The sequence below is a fragment of the Pempheris klunzingeri genome, chromosome 23 (genome assembly GCF_042242105.1).
Source record: "Pempheris klunzingeri isolate RE-2024b chromosome 23, fPemKlu1.hap1, whole genome shotgun sequence".
Taxonomy (NCBI): domain Eukaryota; kingdom Metazoa; phylum Chordata; class Actinopteri; order Acropomatiformes; family Pempheridae; genus Pempheris; species Pempheris klunzingeri.
Window position 1 is genome coordinate 6454811 of NC_092034.1, and position 17956 is coordinate 6472766.

The 17956-nt window shown below is 43.1% G+C and overlaps 2 protein-coding genes across 2 annotated transcripts; one reads left to right on the top strand and one right to left on the bottom strand.

Annotated features, from left to right (window-relative positions):
- Positions 1-88: 88 nt before the first annotated feature.
- Positions 89-5936, top strand: oxa1l (OXA1L mitochondrial inner membrane protein). The gene is made up of 11 exons (XM_070854297.1): positions 89-228; positions 1215-1349; positions 2294-2425; positions 2524-2812; positions 2963-3106; positions 3220-3305; positions 3538-3702; positions 3955-4059; positions 4172-4334; positions 4496-4576; positions 5709-5936. Exons 1-11 carry the CDS (start codon positions 118-120, stop codon positions 5825-5827), a joined length of 1530 nt encoding a protein of 509 aa, XP_070710398.1. The 5' UTR covers positions 89-117; the 3' UTR covers positions 5828-5936.
- A 98-nt stretch (positions 5937-6034) lies between these two features.
- Positions 6035-14250, bottom strand: slc7a7 (solute carrier family 7 member 7). Its single transcript, XM_070854298.1, has 10 exons — positions 14229-14250; positions 12312-12955; positions 9300-9425; positions 9052-9196; positions 8484-8607; positions 8291-8394; positions 8068-8164; positions 7828-7977; positions 7328-7511; positions 6035-6805 (listed from the first exon to the last, which is right to left on the bottom strand). The coding sequence occupies exons 2-10, from the start codon at positions 12802-12804 to the stop codon at positions 6735-6737; spliced, it is 1494 nt and encodes a 497-aa protein (XP_070710399.1). The 5' UTR covers positions 12805-12955; positions 14229-14250; the 3' UTR covers positions 6035-6734.
- Positions 14251-17956: the final 3706 nt, after the last annotated feature.

Below are 17956 nucleotides of genomic sequence, written 5' to 3' on the forward strand. Positions count from 1 at the left end.
ACAGAAAGGCACTACACTGTTAGCCCAGATAATCAATAACAAACTGTACACCAAACACAGGCGAAGCTTGACGAAAACTGGTTCCTCGCGCTTTCCGTAGCAGGGAATTTCTCCAACATGGCTGCCATCAGGAGTGGGGTGACTCCGGGTTGTTTAGCAAGATGTTTCCTGAGACAGACTGGAAAACCGAGCAGAGGCAGCCATCCGCTTTCAGACATTTGGAGCCACGTAGGTCTTCTTTACAGTTTCACATCTGGTACTTCATTCTTGCTTCTGCACAAAGACGACAAAAGTGACTTTCCCCGGCTAACTCGCTAGCCGGCTAGCATCCTCGCTGCGCAGTTATGAGTGCGTGCCTTCTGTGTGACTTTGACAGTCCCAGCCTCAGACAAGACAGAGTCCTCCAGTATATAACCATCGTATCACCAGTTTTTTTTTAAAACAAGAACAACATGGTCTGCTTAACTAGAGGCACTGAAGTACAGGACCAGCAGGCAGACAACCAGAGTCTTTCGACATTATTTAACTGTAGCTGTGTGTGACCACACCGGCTAGCAGGGCTCTGTTAGCAGCTGATAGCTTTGCTAGCAGCAACAACAACAACCACCACCACCACATTTTTCCTGAAGTAAAGGCACAGAGGCTGTTGCTCTGCCATTAACTTAGCTTTAGTTTAAGGGTAAGGGGTTTAAACCTGAACTTTATGAGCTGTGGTTCCAGCCTAAACCCAGCTGCTATGTCCTGTAGAGGTCACTGTATCTGAGGTTTAACTAAAACCTGCAGCACACCAACAGCTTAGATCATTTAATTTCTTGAGGGCAACACTGTCATCAAGTGTCACACCAATGTAATACTGTATTCATTCATTCAAATTCATTTTTGGCACAAGAAAGATGAATATCTGACAAACCTTGAAGCTCAGAGTATAGCAACAATAGTTTGTGAATGGTTTGTCATCAATGTAGGCTTGAATCACCTGTAAAATGTTTTGAGATTATAAGTCACATAGGATAAATACATTTTTACGCATCTGAAACAGTTTACTTTATAACACATCCAACTTAGCTACAGTTCAGCTGAACCTGGGCTTGACAGAACAAAAAAGTATAGGGCTGCAGTTTTGTGACATCATGTGACGTGTGTGATATCAGGTTGTTGTTTATTATGTTAAGTGTGTACCTGTTTGACACACTGTGCCTCTGGTTCACAAACAGCGGTTGCTCCAGAGGTCCCATCTTCACACTGTGTTTGAGTGTCGCAGTCCCGCCACCAGGACTGTGCTGGGCCGCAGACATCATGGGAAGTTCCTCTGGGTGAACGCCGTGGCAGTCAGACACAACAGCTCACAGGTGAGTTGGTATCCAGGTGCTCGAGAGGAAAGAGTGGGAGTATCCTGGCAATGCTCAATCTACAACTGCTTTTAGTTTGGCTGCTCCTCTACGTAGACTCACATCATGAATTGTTCAAAAGTACTTTAACATACCAGAAATCTCATTAATAAACTTGAATGACACTCAGAGAACACAGACCTTCGCCAAGCCCAATAGTCCTCTCTTTTATGATTTACAAATCTGCAAGTGCAACCACTAAACATGCCGGGATAAGAATTGTGTCAAAAATTGCTTTGTGGTGAGTCGGATCCGATCCAAAGTTTCATGGGTTCCCCCACGACTATGTGGGCTATATTTTACAATATGATACACCAAAATACTGCCACCAGTTCTGGCCAATGTCCATCTGCTTTACTGTGTTTGTTATGTTCATATAGAGCTTCCACTATCATGTTGAGAGCATGTATTATTTAAAGGTTTACCTTTTTGTTTTGCTCAAGAATTTCCCCATTCTGCATATAACCAAAACCTTCAACACTAGTTAGTCTACTAATTGTAGATCTCTGTGTTTGTTTATTCATCAGTATTGCTCTTGAACATGGCTGCATCCTCAACTGCCTCTCACATTTAACACTAGAGTGCCAACAGAGCCAAGTGTTGATGAAAAAAGTGCCACATTTGTACTGAAGAGTTTATGATATCATTGACATGGTTGCATTTCTTTATTACAGTGCACTAAATAATTGCGGAGTATCTTAAGTTAGCTACCCTTGTAGAGATGCTACACTTTTTCTGTGTTTCTATAATGGAAGTATTGAAATCTGTCAAAGTGAACTGATTGATGCTGTGGCCAGTGAGATTTTATGGTGCACTGAATCTTTGCTCAAAAGTTAAAGTTGAATTGAACAGCTGTCTGAATAGATTGGAATACCTGATATTGACATTTGTATTGATATTTCCAGTTTCCACCTGAGGATGGAAGTACGGCAGCTCCAGTGGTGGAGCCTTCTGACGTCCTTCCAGTCCTGGAGTCCTCCTCTGTCCCTCTTCCCACTGACCCCACCCCCATCATCGCACAACCTATCGCTGAACAGGTGGCTGAGACTACATCTGAAATTGAATTGTCTCATCTAAGGCCTCCTATTGCCTCCTAACTGGAATGATTTGATTCCATTTTCATCGATATTTTCAGATCCCGGTTGAAGCTGTTTCCACAGCAGCACTAGGAGTGGACATCGCTCCCCCTCCTCCAGTCTTGGATTTCTCCCCTGAGCTTGTGTCCACTGTTTTAACCCAGCCAGTCACTGAGCAGGTGGCCGACGGGGCACCGACAGCAGTGGAGGTCCTGCAAGCTGTGGCTCCAGAAGTCAGCTTAGAAGAGCTGGGATTGGCCGGCAACACACCAGTGGGGCTGATCCAGAATTTATTAGAGTTCATTCATGTTGATCTTGGTTTGCCCTGGTGGGGGGCCATTGTTATAGGTAAGCACAGATCAACAGAATAGAAACTATATATCAATAAGTCAACAATGTGAGAAAGTAGTTAAGGCAGGTTATATCAGTATATGTGGCTGATATTTTCTTTCTCTTCTTCCTCTTTCCTGTTTCTGTCAATCCCTCATGCTCACATAGGCACGGTGTTGGCTCGTATGGCTGTGTTTCCAGTCATAGTGAAGGGCCAGAGGGAGGCAGCCAAGCTGAACAATGTTCTGCCTGAGATGACCAAACTCACTGGAAAGATGAATGAGGCCAAACAGAGTGGAAACAAATATGAATGTAATGTTTTACTCTTTTTTTTTTTCATCATTTCATTTTGTATATGCATGAATGTGTGCTTGTATATATCCAGCCTTATCGACTTGTCATGAGCTTTTGTTGGCTTGTTTCAGTTGCCAAAGCCTACTCTGACCTGAGCTTGTTCCAGAAGAAGCATGATGTAAATCCTCTCCGTGGCTTCCTAGTTCCTTTGGTGCAGGTCTGTTCATCTCTCTGTATTGGTTAGGGCAACGAAGTCAGCAAAGTATCTTAGTTTTAACTCAAGTTTCATTTAATTAAATCTGTTGAACAAGGTTTTAATTGAAGATTTAGATCACAGCATCATAGAGTGTGATTCTTATCTCGTCCTTTTATTATGAATTATGTCATATGTCAGATGTTGAAGCTGTTGTTCACATCAGGGCAAGTCACTTATGTATCTGTTCCGACAGGCCCCAGTCTTCATCTCTTTCTTCGTCGCACTGAGGAAGATGGCCTATTTGCCGGTGCCCAGCATGCAGACAGGAGGCCTGCTCTGGTTTTCAGACCTGACAGCAGCAGATCCCTTTTATATCCTGCCTATTGCCGTCACTGGAACCATGTTCTTCATCCTGGAGGTCAGCCAGTTTTAATACAACTATCAGAAATAAAAAAAAAAAGGTCACAGTAAATGTAAAATAATATCACCCCTGTTAATCACCATCTCTCTCAATGCTCTTTCAAAGCCAGCCAGAATAAACAAGAAGCATAATTACAAGAATAACAGGGCTATCATTAGGCCGACAGAGTTTGTGATGGGTGATGTTATGATGCTGGATGTAATCGTGTTTTCCCTTTATCATCACCACATTGTTTCCGATCTCTTGTAGTTGGGCGCAGAGTCTGGTATCGACAACCCCAACCTGCGAGCCATGAAGACTGTGTTCAGGGTCATGCCCCTTGTCATCCTCCCCTTCACCATCAATTTCCCCACGGTCAGTATGTTGTTCATTCACATCAGCTTTTATTCTGGTTAAACCTCCACTTGCATCATACTGAAACAGTACTTGGCTGTCTAAAATCCTGTTCCTCTCAAACAAACCTCAGGCAGTGTTTACCTACTGGCTGACCTCCAACTGCTTCTCCTTGGGTCAAGTCGCCCTGCTCAAACACCCCTATGTCAGAAAAAAGTTGAACATCCCGGAGAGGATCAAACACTCGCCCTCCGCCCTGCCCCAAAATGAAGGCTTCATCGAAAGCATGAAAAAGGGTTGGTGTCTGAACTAACATGCAAGAGATTAGGACTTTTCATGGATTGGTTTTTAATAATAAGGTTAAACCAAGGAGGCAAGCGTTTTTTGCTTCACTTAAACAAAGATATCAGGAAATTGCAGCACTTATTATTTCTGTCTTTGTCCTTTGTTTGCCCAGGCTGGAAAAATGCTCAGTTGGCTCAGCAACTGCAAGAGAGGGAAAGAAGAATCAAGAATCATCTGGACCTGGCTGCTAAAGGTCAGTCTCACCGATCCTTATTCACTTTTTATTGTTTCTTTTTCTTTATTTCTGCTGTGTGCTGCCTGGAGTTGTCTTTAAATAAGAATAAAGGATGAAAAAAGTGGAACTTGAACAATTGGGAGAAAGAAAAAAAAACATGTTGGCATGTGGCACTATTAAAATGTTATGGTTGGTTAAAATGGAGTGGTGGTGTAGAAATAGAGGAGGTAATCCCCCTTGTGGTCAGATCCAGTTATTACAATAAGAACAACAGTAAAACCCAGGAAATTAATGAGCCTGTTTTTGACGCTGTGATTAAACTGACACAAACTGCAGCTCAATACACATTTTGAAAACTGCTCCAGCTACAGATTAACACACTGCCTTTGAGTCCACAAGGCCGTAAAACAGTCTCACTGCAAGTAATAAAGGACTCTGTTTTGAGATGTGCGTGTTAACTTTACCAAGGCTGAAACCTAAAAGGATTTTCACTGAATTTACAGCATCTGCAGTCAGTGAGTACCTTACTGGCGTTGTGTTTAGTTGCACTTAATCGCTCAATTTATCAATTATAAATTAGTTTATTATTTAGTCTTTTTAAGCCAAAATAACAAAAGTTCACTCGTTCCAGTTTCTGAAATGTTAAGATTTTCTTTTATGTTCTTTTAACCCTTCTGACAAAAAAATTCTATATCTTTGGGTTTTGGACTGTTGGGAGAACAGATAAAGGCATGTGATGATTAATTATGTAATAAAATAATTGGTAGATTTATCTATAAGGACTGTAATCATTACTTGCAGTCCTATGTCAGGTAAACATGTTTTGTGTACCATTTTTGTGTTTATCTGAAAAGAGACAATCCAGTATCAGATGTGACAGGTGGTGCTGTCACAAAGGCCACATATAATAACTTTTCCTCCATCTTTTGCGCTCCATTTAAAGCACTCACAGCATTTGACCATTGTGTAAAACAGGCAGGTGTCATCCCCCCCCCAAAAAAAAGCCATGAGCGCTCACTGTTGTTGGGATGGAGGGCACACACTAAGTGGAACACTGTCCTGAAGGCTCGATTGATTAACTTGCCTACAACTTTCACATTAGCATTTTTCAAATTTGTGCCAAATATCTTCTCTTCATTTCTCTCTGCAGGTCCACTGAGGCAGACGTTTACCCACAATCCCCTCCAGCAGAATCCAACAATGGCAGCATCAGCCAAAGGCAAACCAGCTGGTGACAAGGTGAAGCCATGGCAGGACACTATTGGATAGATCATGATATAATGACTTATGTACATATTTATGGATGGAAGAGAGGACCGGGCGGGACAGGGTTGTCATTATGTATTATTCTAATTAAAATGCAAAACCTGCCTCAGAATATCGAGTTTTGCGCATATATTGTAGTGGTTTTTCAGTGCACATGAATCAGGTTCCCCAGAAACATCCTTGGAGCAGAATGAAAGACATTAGTCAGTCTGTGTTGTCAACAAGCAATTTTAATATAAATACGTGTTTGCAGCTCCACTGTCTCAAACTCTAATTTAACAAAGAGTTAATTTGTGTAAAAATAGCCCTTCACTAGACCTCATAGATGACAGTATAAAACGTTTCCCTCCACATTTGTGAACGTGGAAACATGGCTAATCTGTTTTACTGCTTGATTTTCTTTGTGCAAATAATATTAATAATAATCCCAAGGCTGTTTCTATGGTCAGCAGTGCTTCTAGTTTCAAAGATGTTCTCCTGTCCACTTCAACAATTTAACCATAATAATAATTTGCCACCTTCCAGTACAATCAAAAAAGGTAATACATGCATGTAATTTCACACAAAATACTTGTCCTGACATATCAATTAAATAATCCTCTAACAATACGTACAGTTCTGTAATAGAAACAGGTGATTTCTTCAGGAGTGCATTGAAATGTTCCCTCTGAAGTCTCAGTCAGCTAGAGTGAAATCTTGCCCACAACCACCCGGGCGCCATCATTCACACATTCATCGACATTATCACCGGGTGATGATTGACAGGTCAGAGAGCTGGAGTCCAGCTCAAGCCCAAATGTTTTGTCCATCGAGGCCTCGTGGTGGCAGCGACCGGGCCAGGTTGAGTTCAGGTTGAGCCTCTGCGTTTGTGCGTCGTCAGTCTCTCCGGCAGGGTGTTGAAAACAAACCTCTACTCTGCCTTGTAATCCATTTCAGTCAGAACGGAGAAACACACCTTCTGAATCAGCACTCCGAATTTAGCTAGAAGAGGTGGAGACGGGAGAAAGGTTAGGTCATCTATTATTAGCTTGGATTCAGTTTAATTCAAGTTGACATTGATAAAACCCGCTAAGTGTTGGGTTCAAGCTGAAAACTGTTAAAGAGGAGCCGTGATATCTGGTTCAAGTTGGATCAATTACCTTCAGCAAGTGTCCTGTTTATGACAAAAGATTTCACAACAACAACTATTTTTTATAACTAGCCTTGTATTTAGTTGCTGACTAAACAAAATGATATAAATTAATACCACTCAAAAGGTCTGATGACGATGACTGATGAAATGTCTATATGACAGAGGTGGTATTTTCTTTAACAGCTGAAAATGGACATAATACAAAATCTAATGGTATTTCATTCTATTTAAGCAGTATGATATTGTGGAGTGTGTTTTTCTTTCAGTCATTTTCAATGAAAATACCCAAACTAATCACCAGAGATCAGGAAAGGAGACTGAGACTGTTTAAACGTAATGGAAACAATGAGAGAATCCTGCCGCTCTCTTACCAATGAGGTTCTGCAGCTGCCGCGGCCTCTTACGGGCTGGAGTGTAGCAGCAGAGGAAGTAGACGGGCACTCCTGACAGGGCGATGCCGATGCCGATCAGGGAGTTGATGGTGTCACTGTAGAGCGGCACCACCACCAGGAAGACGGTGAGGAGGCAGAAAACGATGGGGTAGAAGAGACTGAGCTGAGGGGGGAAAGAGAGCAAAAAAAAGAGGTGAGGGTCTGTAGTATGTAATGAGGTTAACTGTATTTCTGTTGCAAGGGAAGGGTCAAACGGAGAGACATAAACCATTGGAGTATTGAGTTCAAAACATGCAAGCCTTTTAAAATGTCTCTTTTCATGTTCATGTTCATGTTCAATAGGGGATCCTACTAACTTTACAGTGTGTCAGGTCTTGGTTAGTATGACTGAAAAAACCTATGAAGCCTTGAAGGATACAGGAGTACAGTGCTAAATCAGTGAAGTAAGTTAACTGCAGATAAAGGCTCAGCCGAGTTACCTTTAGTGGTCTCTTTCTGTCCGGCTGCTTCCAGCGCAGGTACAGTTGCCCCAAAATGGACAGACCGACAAAGAACCAGTAGCTGAAGCTGTAGTAGTTGATCAGCCTGAAGACGTCTTCAACACACAGGTATATCAGAGCCATGACGCCCTGCAGAGGCAGAAGAGGAACACTGTGAGGCACACAGCTAAATGGAGCCATTAGAAAACAGGAAATAAAAGAGTGTGAGGGCTGACTGACGTTGAAGAGCAGGGCAGGGATGGGAGTGTAGCGGTGGACGTGGATCATGCACAGGGAGTCGGGCAGGTGGCCCTCTCTGGAGCCCACGAAGAAGAGCCTTTAGAGACACAAAAATGAGCGGTGATGAGTGATGCTGGTGGACACAAGTGACAAGGAGTGGAGGGGTGCTGATGACACATGGGTGAATTTAAAAAAAATAAATAAATAAATTCTGATCACTCACCTGGAGGAGGCCAAGATGGAGGCGTTAAGTCCTCCGAAGCAGGAAAGAGCCACAGCGAGGGGAATAGTCCAGTTCATTACACCAAACACCTGGTCTGCAAAAGTCTGGGAAGAGGAGATGAAATGGTGAAAAGCTGCATGTGATGAATGTAGAGCCAAAGTAAGGAGACTTATTGGGGATTGTATGCACTTACCACAGCTACAGCATCACTGTCCAAGATGGCATTCATGGGGAGGATGGTGTAGTAAGCCACGTTGGTCATAATGTAGATCACTGTGACTATGGGCATGGAAATAGCGATGGCCAGGGGTAGATTCCTGTAGTTCACACAAACAAACAGCAGAGGGAAGCAAAAGAGATGAGATGAGGCTGCGGGTCCAGAGCAGATCGAACCCGCAGGTGAAGTGAGGATGGGGATTGTGTTGAGGTGGGCCTATTTGTCACTTAATCTGCCTGGGAACTCTGGGCGAGGCGACTGTGGTCCAATCACATGTGTAGTCTCGTCCCATTTGATCAGTTTTGGCCGTGTGAATCACAGCAAAAGGCTCAAACACACACACACACACATACGTACTTATATATATTTACAACATTTGAATCTAAAATGAAGATGTTTTGCTTGGTTAACTGTCCCTAAGCAGTCAAAGCCCCTGTATTTAAAAATGCATATTTTAATCTACTGTCCTCTGATATGATGCATTTGAGTAAGAAAACAAACCACATTATAATCCCACTCGTATATATCAGTTTTATCTCCTCACCTCTCTGGGTTCTTGATCTCCTCTGTGACAAAGTTGAGGGTGTCCCATCCAGAGTAGGAGAACAGAGCTGAGTACAGAGCCAGAGCGATGTGTCCTGGATCCTGAGAGGAGCCTTCGAACAGGCCCTCAAAGTTCTGTGTGTGACCTGGAAAACACAATTGTTTCATTGTTAAGAAATGGGCTAACTTAGGAATCAATTCCCTAATGTCTATACAGTCATTTTAAGGAGCTGGTGACGGCTTTAGCACCTTGTCCGATCTTCACCAGGCCTGTGATGATGACGGCGATGAGAGCGATGACTTTGGCGTAGGTGAAGAAGTCCTGGACCCTGGTGCCCCACTTTACATAGGCGCAGTTCACAAAGGTCAGCAAACCTGCGGCAAGCAACCAAAGCACACACGTAAATACGTATATATGTATATATATATATTACTCAGACACACATGCACACAGAAACTAATCCTTAAACTGTGTCAGTGGGCGACACTTGCTCTGTAAACTGTGTGTGTGCCAGCATGTTTCCGTGTGACAGCGTGGCTGATTTAAGGAAACGTTGCTGCTGACTCAAGCAGACTGGCCTGTTGTTTTCCAGATGAGGAAACAGCTGAGTGCAGCACATACAACCACACACACACACACACACACACACACAAGTTCACACAGGTACAGTTGTGGAAATCTTACAATGTTTAAAAGCCATTAAGTAGTGTTGTGAAACCACTCACCCGATCCGACGACCTTTATATTTCTTGAGGTAGGTGGCTGATAGGAAAGTGGTCTCAGCTGCTACTATTTCCTTATTGCCCTCCTTTGCAATGATGTCTTAGAAAAACATGTTTTCGTGTTTCTTACTGCTCTGTTCTTATCTCTCTCCGGCCTCTTATCAGCACATGATCCCTCCAAGTTCGTAAAAATGCAGATAGTAAGGCACCGGATGTCTGCTCATTAAGGATGATCCAGGAGCAACAGTGAGTCTCACATTAACTGCGCTTCCTGTAATCATGTTGCTCATTATCTGTCTTATTTATGTCAAAAGCCTCCAGAGATAAAACCACTTAATCGTATCATCAAGTCTTTTTCCATCAATAAGTCTCATACGCACTGATTAAACAAACTCAGCTCCAAACCAGCTGAGTGGACATGTTTTATCTACAGCACATCAAAGTGCCCCCCCTCACAGACCACACTTATTACTCCACACTGACCTTCCCAGTCGTTTAAAGAACAGGCCAAAACAGGATTACATCACTGCCGTCTCCTTCGTGTTGACCACCAAACGCGTCCTCAGCGGACACATCATAACACTATCATGTTCCACTTCACTGACAGGTGGAGGATCAAAACAGGTCCGTTCCCAACAGGAGGGCCGGTCAAACACAACAAGGCGCAACGCCCTGGACAGAGGCGGCCAGCGATGAGTGATGGAGAAGGAGGCTTCGCCACACAGAAGTAGAGGCGCTGTGTGTTGATAGTGGAAGGTTAGAAGGGTGGGAGGCGTGAGATCGGGTTTGGGAGGATGGCTGATGGTGGAGGTCAAATATGGTCCAGATGTGAAGGGAAACAGAGATGTTGGAAAAACTCATTCAGTTTCTCACTAACAAACTCACGTGTGGGTGGGAAGGTTTGACTCTGGAGCCCGACTGGCAGAAAACATTCAGTTGACGAGTTATTTAACTGGTAAGCTACTGCTTAAACAGACAAGGAGATCCTATAAGGGGTGAGGCAGGGGTTAGCCCTTCATGATTTAAAGGGTTATGGTGGTTTTTCTGTGTAACTAAGGTGTTTTCTTACCTCTGATACATCTGTCATTGTGTCAAATATAATAATTATCATTTTCACAATTAATCATTCAATCATTTGACTGCAAATGACATTCCCGTGACATATCCAGATAGTACTAAGTCAATATTTATTTTTTACTTAGTATTTAAGAAAATTAGATATCAAGTAAATATCATGACTTACCATTTCAAAGTGAGTTAAAGTTCCATCTTACTAGTTCATTAGTATGAGATGCTAAATCATGAGATAATAAGTCAAGAAATGTTACTTTGTTTTAACTTATAAGTTCGACTTATCAGCTTTGATCTTCAATATGTTGTTTTTCACTTAATTTTTACTTAGCAAGTCAAATTCTGGTAGCACTTTTGTTTTTTATTTTCTTGGCATAAATAACCTTCTGTTAAAGCAAACGTACATTTTAATGTTCAGAGTAGAAACAGGATGTAAAAACTAACTTTTAACAATAATAGTATGACCAGCGGCTTATCCTACTTTTGGGGATACAGAGGGACTACGAAATCAGATCTGAGATCAGGATTCACAGGCAGGACGGGAGCAGCTTCCCAGTCTCACTCTTCTGAAGAGTAAAGGTTTTTCACAGACAGGAAGCGCGCTTAGTTCGGTTTTAAGCTTCAGTCCTGTGCTGAGCTGTCGGTAGCCTGTTCGCCTCTCAGGTCAGAGTCTCACCGCACGAAGGACTTTACCTCACAGCTATCAGCACTCTCAGCCCTCCTCCTCTGTGTACTGCTTATCGGTGCATGGCACAAGTGTGTGTGTGCGTTTCAGGTGGGTGGATGAGTGATATTTATTGCAAATCAGCACAATTTTTATAATTTTTATCTTGAACATCAGGGCTTGTCTGTCATATATCACCTCAGCAAGGTCTCTGTCTGTCTTTGGCTTTTTGTCTGGTTGCCTGAGTGTTGGCATTTCTTCGCCTCTAAAGTTGTGCTCAGTTGCCCCGGTGAGCAGTTTCGTCTGCTTTGCTCTTTCTCTGCGCCATTGTGTTCTAGTTACCTCGGCAATCTGGGCCACATCCCTATACAAAGCTTACCTCTACATTTATGACTAGTTTCTAGCTGTTCCTGCAACAAAAAAAGCTGTGACTCATGTCCCAGTGTGCCAGGATTTCTAAATCAGTGCTCTGAGATTGAGTAAAATGCCTTTTTTCCCTTACTCCTCCTAGTTGGCGCTTTTAGGGGTTGCTCTGTTCCTCTTTCATCTGATGTCCGTGAGTCTTTCTGCAGAAGACCTGCTGACTGCAGCAGTGCTGTCACCATTTTTCACTTCTCTAGTCTGTCAAACTCACATGCTCTCTTTAAGTTGTGAAACGAAAGTGTGACAGACATCATCTGTGTCTCTTTAGATCAATTACGATACGCACAATAGCACTTACTTGTACATTGACTAATTTTTCTGCTTTCTCTCAACACGCACACACACACTAACTCACACTCACACTCCAGATGTGTACTTACATATACAAGCAGCCGCCAGCAGCCTGTTGGCCGAGTATGGCGCTATACAGGTGGGGAAGATGGGCTGCACCATGTAGTTGGAGAACGTGATGGCTATGACGGCCTGGCTGGTCGGCTCGATGATCAGCAGCGACGTCCACAGACGAATGAAGGCCAGGAAACCCCCGAAGGCCTCCAGGATGTAGGCGTAGGAGGCCCCCGACTTTGTGATGGTGGTCCCCAGCTCAGCGTAACACAGGGCCCCAAACACGGAGAAGATCCCTCCAACAGTCCACACCACCAGGGAGAGGCCATAGGAGGCGCTGTGGATGAGGACGCCCTTGGGTGAGACGAAGATCCCAGAGCCGATCATGTTCCCCACAATCAGGCAGACCCCGTTCAGGAGGGAGATCTCCTTCTTCAGCTTCATGGACTCTTCCGAGCCTTCAGATTTCACAGATGGGGGTCTGCCATTGGGCGCCTCTTGCGTCGGGGCAGGGCTGTAGGATGCCATTGTTCGTGTCTTGGTGGATTATTTATTAATCAGAAAAGTAAGAAAATGTTTTCTGAACAAGATTTCAGTCACAAATGGAGAGTTTTTGGCCTTGATGCGGGACTGGAGACGTAAACCTTTCCCCCAGTTATCTATGATCATCTCCTGCCATCTGTAGAGGAAACACAGGTCATATCAGTGATGCTGTTACCATGGAGACTGATTTTTCGTAGCACGCATACAGCAAATACTTGTGTCGCTTCAGTCCTGTCCAAATCCCGTCAAACAAAAACATATTTACATGTCACAGGCACTAATGTGGGAACAAACATGCCAAAAAAAAAGAAAAAATCACAGTGTACACGCTGTTGGATTAGAGAGCAGTTTTGTGGATTGGAGAGCCATTAGGCCACACAGCAAATGGCCTTTTAAGGTTGAGTGTATTGACAGAGAGAGAGAGCGAGACAGGCAAACATGCCCGAAAACACCGGCTCTTCATTAGTAACCATACGCCCCTCTGAGGAAGAATTACCGACTGAGACACACCAAGCCACACACACACACACACAAAGTTTGAAAGTGTCAGCACAGAGGCTGGTCACATGTTTTCCAAAGTTCATTATTCTCAGCATGCATGGAGTTTGATGATGATGAGACAGACACACGTTGGGCAGCGTGTTCATTCAACCTTTCCGCATGATAGGCCTCAACGGCAGGCTGCCTTCATAGGCTCCAGTTTGCCATAAACGCACGAGCTGATGAATTAACTGCCCTAAATTTAATTTAAACTGTTGATGGAGTTCTGAGAGAGACAGAGAGGAAAGGCGCTACGTCAGGGCTAACTTTGCAGTGATATTACATTAAGAGTTTCAAGAAAAAAAACTCGAAACCAAACATTTTTGGGCGATTTAAGGGTGCGAAGAAGTCTAAGCATCAAGAATAGGTTGAAATGTCAAACTTGAGCTCTACCTGTAGTTTCAAAGACTGCCTGCATGTTTTGTTCATCTTAGCTGTTTTGTAAAACTAAAAACTGTCACTTTTCAACCAAACACATTCAAGTTTTAAACCAGGTGACTTTTCTCCTTCACATCAAAGATGTCTCATTCCTGGCTGTTAAAGCCAGATGGTGATTAATCAAGCAGCCGAGAACAGTGGCCTAGACTGTGGGGGAAATGGATCTTAGAAAACAGAGAACCCAAGATTCAGATAGACAGAACAATGGGGTGTGCGGTTGGAAAACATTGATCCCAAGATAGTAAACAGAAGACACAAAGTAACTGAGTGGGAGAGATATAGAAGAGAGCCAGGCAGAGAAAGGATCATTACAGTCAGAGAGATGCAAAAACACAACGCTTTAACTGCAGAGAAATGAAGAATATAGAGGATTAGAGGTGAATTATGAGAGCGTCAAGCTTGTGAGGAGAGTGACAGGAAAGTTCAGGTACCTTGAGGCAGCAGCAGCAGCAGCAGACCAGCAGCACGTGGGCTCCTGAAGGAGTGACTGCGAAGGAGAGGGACAGTAGACTGCATGTGATCAAACGCGTGCCACAGATACTGAGACGACGAGGCTCTTAACAGAAAGAGAGAGCAAGGTCCAAAAGCTACTGATAAGTAGTCCTTCATGAGTTACTCAAGGTTACAGTCTGGATAATTAAAACGCTCCCAGCTGTAGTCAGACAGTATTAGTGAGCTGATTCAGGGATTCATGAAGCATTCATCACCGAATCCAAACTTATATCATCACGAGGACTCGGCTCCTTTCATGACTGAAAGTGGACACTGAGGTATCGTCAGGTTGCAGGATGATACTGAAAAGGTCATTTTGATTTGTTCCATCCCTTTTGAAATGATAACCAGGGTGAAAGACCTCACTGTAAGCGAGAAAAAAAGTCTCTCTACTTCCACAGCGCTCACCTGATTGGATCTAAATGGTGCAGTGTAACATGCAGTGATGAAAGACAGTAAGGCACACGTGGGTTTACGTTGTTTACTGTTTGTTTAGATCCCCATTACTTGTCACCAATGCAGCAGCTACTGTGTCTAGGGTCCGTTACAGGTTAATGATTGATGAAGAAAAAGGCTGCAGCTTGTGTTGTAAACTTGACTGCAGCTATGGCTCACCTGTGGATTTAGACACAGTGAATCAGAAGCAGCTGTTTTGGAGACTCACCTTCTCCAGATGCGTCCAGGCTCCGTTTCGTCTCCTCCTGGGTGTCCGAACCGACCACAAATAAAGTGTAATTTTTTTATTGTATTCACCTCTTCTCGCCAGCTCTGCTTCGCTTTGCTCTCTCCCTCTTCCTCTCCCTCTCACTCTCTCTCTGTCTCACCCTACTGCAGCCAATGAGAAGCCTCTCCGCGCGTCTTCCTCCGCTGCCGCTTCCTCTTGTTCAGACCTGCTGGTTTCACTTCTGCGCTCCTCCGCTGATGCACTTTGTGGCCTTTATGTACTTGTGCTTTCTAACGCTTTACTGCCAAGGAAACGAGTCAGACGAAGGGAGGGGACTGTGAAGGGGGTGGGGGGCATTGTGTCTCCAGAGTGAGTTTCACTGTGAATTTATGATTTTGATTAAATTTTCCTGCAAATCAAACAGGCGTAGTGATTCTCAATAGGATCTAAATATCTATGAGGGGATGAGGGATGTAAGGGTAGTCTGCATTCATAAGTCTCTCTAAAAGCACTGTGGAAAGTTGACAGGACAATATTTAATAATAATAATAATAATGATAATAATAATACATTTTATTTTTAGGGCGCCTTTCGAGGCTCACAAGGTCGCCGTACAGAATACAAATAAAACACACAATATAATAAATAAAACGGGTATAAAAACAAGTAACCACATTTCGATAGTGTTGATAATATAAATTACAAATTAAATTAAAGTTAGATTGCATAAAAACACCCAAAGGCAAAGCTGAGGTTGATCATTTCTGTGCAGAATGAATAATACTAATAATGCCATGAAGCGTAAAGTAATGGGTGGACAAATTATAGACCGTAGCTCCCTCTTGTGGATTTAAATAACACTTGCACACAGTGTGACTCCCTACAAAGTGTTAAACTTTTGTTCAGGTTCATTTACTCAACAGACACCTGAGAAGGAATTCTACACTGAATTCACAACAAGGATCTCCCAAAACAGTCATCACACGCAAATACACTAATTAAATTAAAATTCATAATGGGAGAGTTTATAAAATGTATGATGGAACTGTTATCTACTCTGTTCCCTCACAGCGGTGTGTAGATTACTGAGAATTTGACCTACACCTGTAAAGGGTGTAACAGACTATATATGAGTTTTGCCCCCAAATCCACTTTCACACCAATAGGCTCTATAAAAAGTAAGCAAAAAATGTTTTAAAAGACCAAATGTCAAATATTGGTAATAATTTACTTTAAGTCCCACATTTTGCATTTAAAGCAAAGCACAAACATGTAATTAATGGTTTATGACAGACTATAATGTAGTTGGAAGCAGCTTAAAGGACATTTTGAAGTTTATTTTTGTTTATGTACCACTTATATATATTTCATTTAAAAGCTAAATAGCATCACCCTTTGGGGATTCCTGAAAGTGTATTAAACACCCAATTCTACGTTTTACTGATTTTTCTTTATAAACAAATACAAAAACTCTAATAAGAAAACAGTGGGGGGGAGCACAACAATTAATTATATAATTAACTTCTTTTCGTCACTCTCGGGTTGAATGGCAGCAGTTGATTACCAAAATCACCTCAATTAATGGCTATTATGAGATAAATAGCCTCTTTGTCCTCCAAAAGGTTGTTGATTCTTCTTTAATTGATGGCTAAATATGCGTATTACGTGACCTTAAACATCTCAAAAAACTTTTGTCCTTCCTATTCAAGACGATTGATGTCTACAGACGGTTGATCAATGCTCATTGATGAGTGATGAACGTGTTACATGTGATGTGATGTGAAGCCTGCAACCATCACCATCCCACCTGTGGACTTTTGCATTCACCTCCACCTCTTCGCTTCTTTCTTCAATTGAAAACTATTAAAATGACTTTTCTTTTTTCTTCTTTTCTGTTTTTTTTTTTTTTTTGATTGAGACACGTCTCTTGTCGCCCACGAACGCATGTGGACAAACTTCTCACACATGGCTCTTTTCACTCCTTTTGTCCCGCTCCCTGCCCTGAGCATTCTTGTCCTTGGTTACCGGTTGTCATGGTTTCAGGAGCCCCTGTAGGCTAAAAACTGGAGGGATTAAAGGCGGCCATTTTGGGGACAGCTGGGCCAGGTTGGTCCCTGTTGCCCCCTGTCCCGCTCCCAGTCACTCTGGGGGGAAGAGGGGTGGCATTGTGTGAGGATTAGAGCTTCCTGTGTGTCAGCTCATTACATGGGGTGGGAAGAGGGGGCGGAGGGGGGGGACAGGGGTGAGGGGGTGAGCAGAAAGAGTGAGGGAGAGAAATGAAAGAGAAAATGAAAGAGAGTGCGTATGAAAGAGCGTATGACACAGAGAGGGGAGGGCAAGGCGAGGGGGGGAGGGAGGGAGGTGGTGGCCTCTACAGCTGCACCCTCAATCACACTCATACAGGCTCTGATTATCCTTTTCACACATACATACACACACACACACACACACACACAGTACTGGGGAACTGAAACATATTAAAAGACACTGAGGGCAAAAAAAGGCAGAATTAGGAGACAGCTAGCCCAGCGCCCCAGACAAAGGACCCCCCGATCCAGACACACTGAGAGCTGGAACAAACAAGCGAAAACTGACCAGCAGCGTACATGCAGGCGCACACAGAATTAGAGTCATGCAAACAGAATACTTAAACAGATAAATGAATTCACTCAGTTGCAGGCTTAAACTGAGCTCAGACAAAAAAACTACAAAATCCCCAAGCCCTAAAAAAGCACAGACGAGCAACAAACAGGTCTCTTCACATCGTCATTGTTTTATTTATCTTTTGTACATCACATGGGGAAAGCATGGGAACATATTTTGTCATTGCTACAAAAAAGGGTTTACAAAGGGTAAAGCAAAGCACACAAATACTAAACTGGGCTAAGCAGGAATGCAGTGTGTGTAGACAATTTCTGCAGAAGCAGAAAAACTCTCAAGTGCTTTGAGAGAGGAGAGCAGGGGGAAGAGGAGCGGGGAGAAAGATAAAGGAGGGGGAGTTAT

Excerpts from the sequence above, each read along its gene's own strand:
- slc7a7 (XM_070854298.1), bottom strand. The coding sequence starts at position 12,804 with ATGGCATCCTACAGCCCTGCCCCGACGCAAGAGGCGCCCAATGGCAGA. Across the intron at positions 9,197-9,299 it reads CCTGGTGAAGATCGGACAAG|GTCACACACAGAACTTTGAG; the intron begins GTGCTAAAGCCG and ends TGTGTTTTCCAG. Across the intron at positions 7,512-7,827 it reads ACAGAAAGAGACCACTAAAG|CTCAGTCTCTTCTACCCCAT; the intron begins GTAACTCGGCTG and ends TTCCCCCCTCAG.
- oxa1l (XM_070854297.1), top strand. The coding sequence starts at position 118 with ATGGCTGCCATCAGGAGTGGGGTGACTCCGGGTTGTTTAGCAAGATGT. Across the intron at positions 1,350-2,293 it reads TCAGACACAACAGCTCACAG|TTTCCACCTGAGGATGGAAG; the intron begins GTGAGTTGGTAT and ends TGATATTTCCAG. Across the intron at positions 2,426-2,523 it reads CACAACCTATCGCTGAACAG|ATCCCGGTTGAAGCTGTTTC; the intron begins GTGGCTGAGACT and ends CGATATTTTCAG.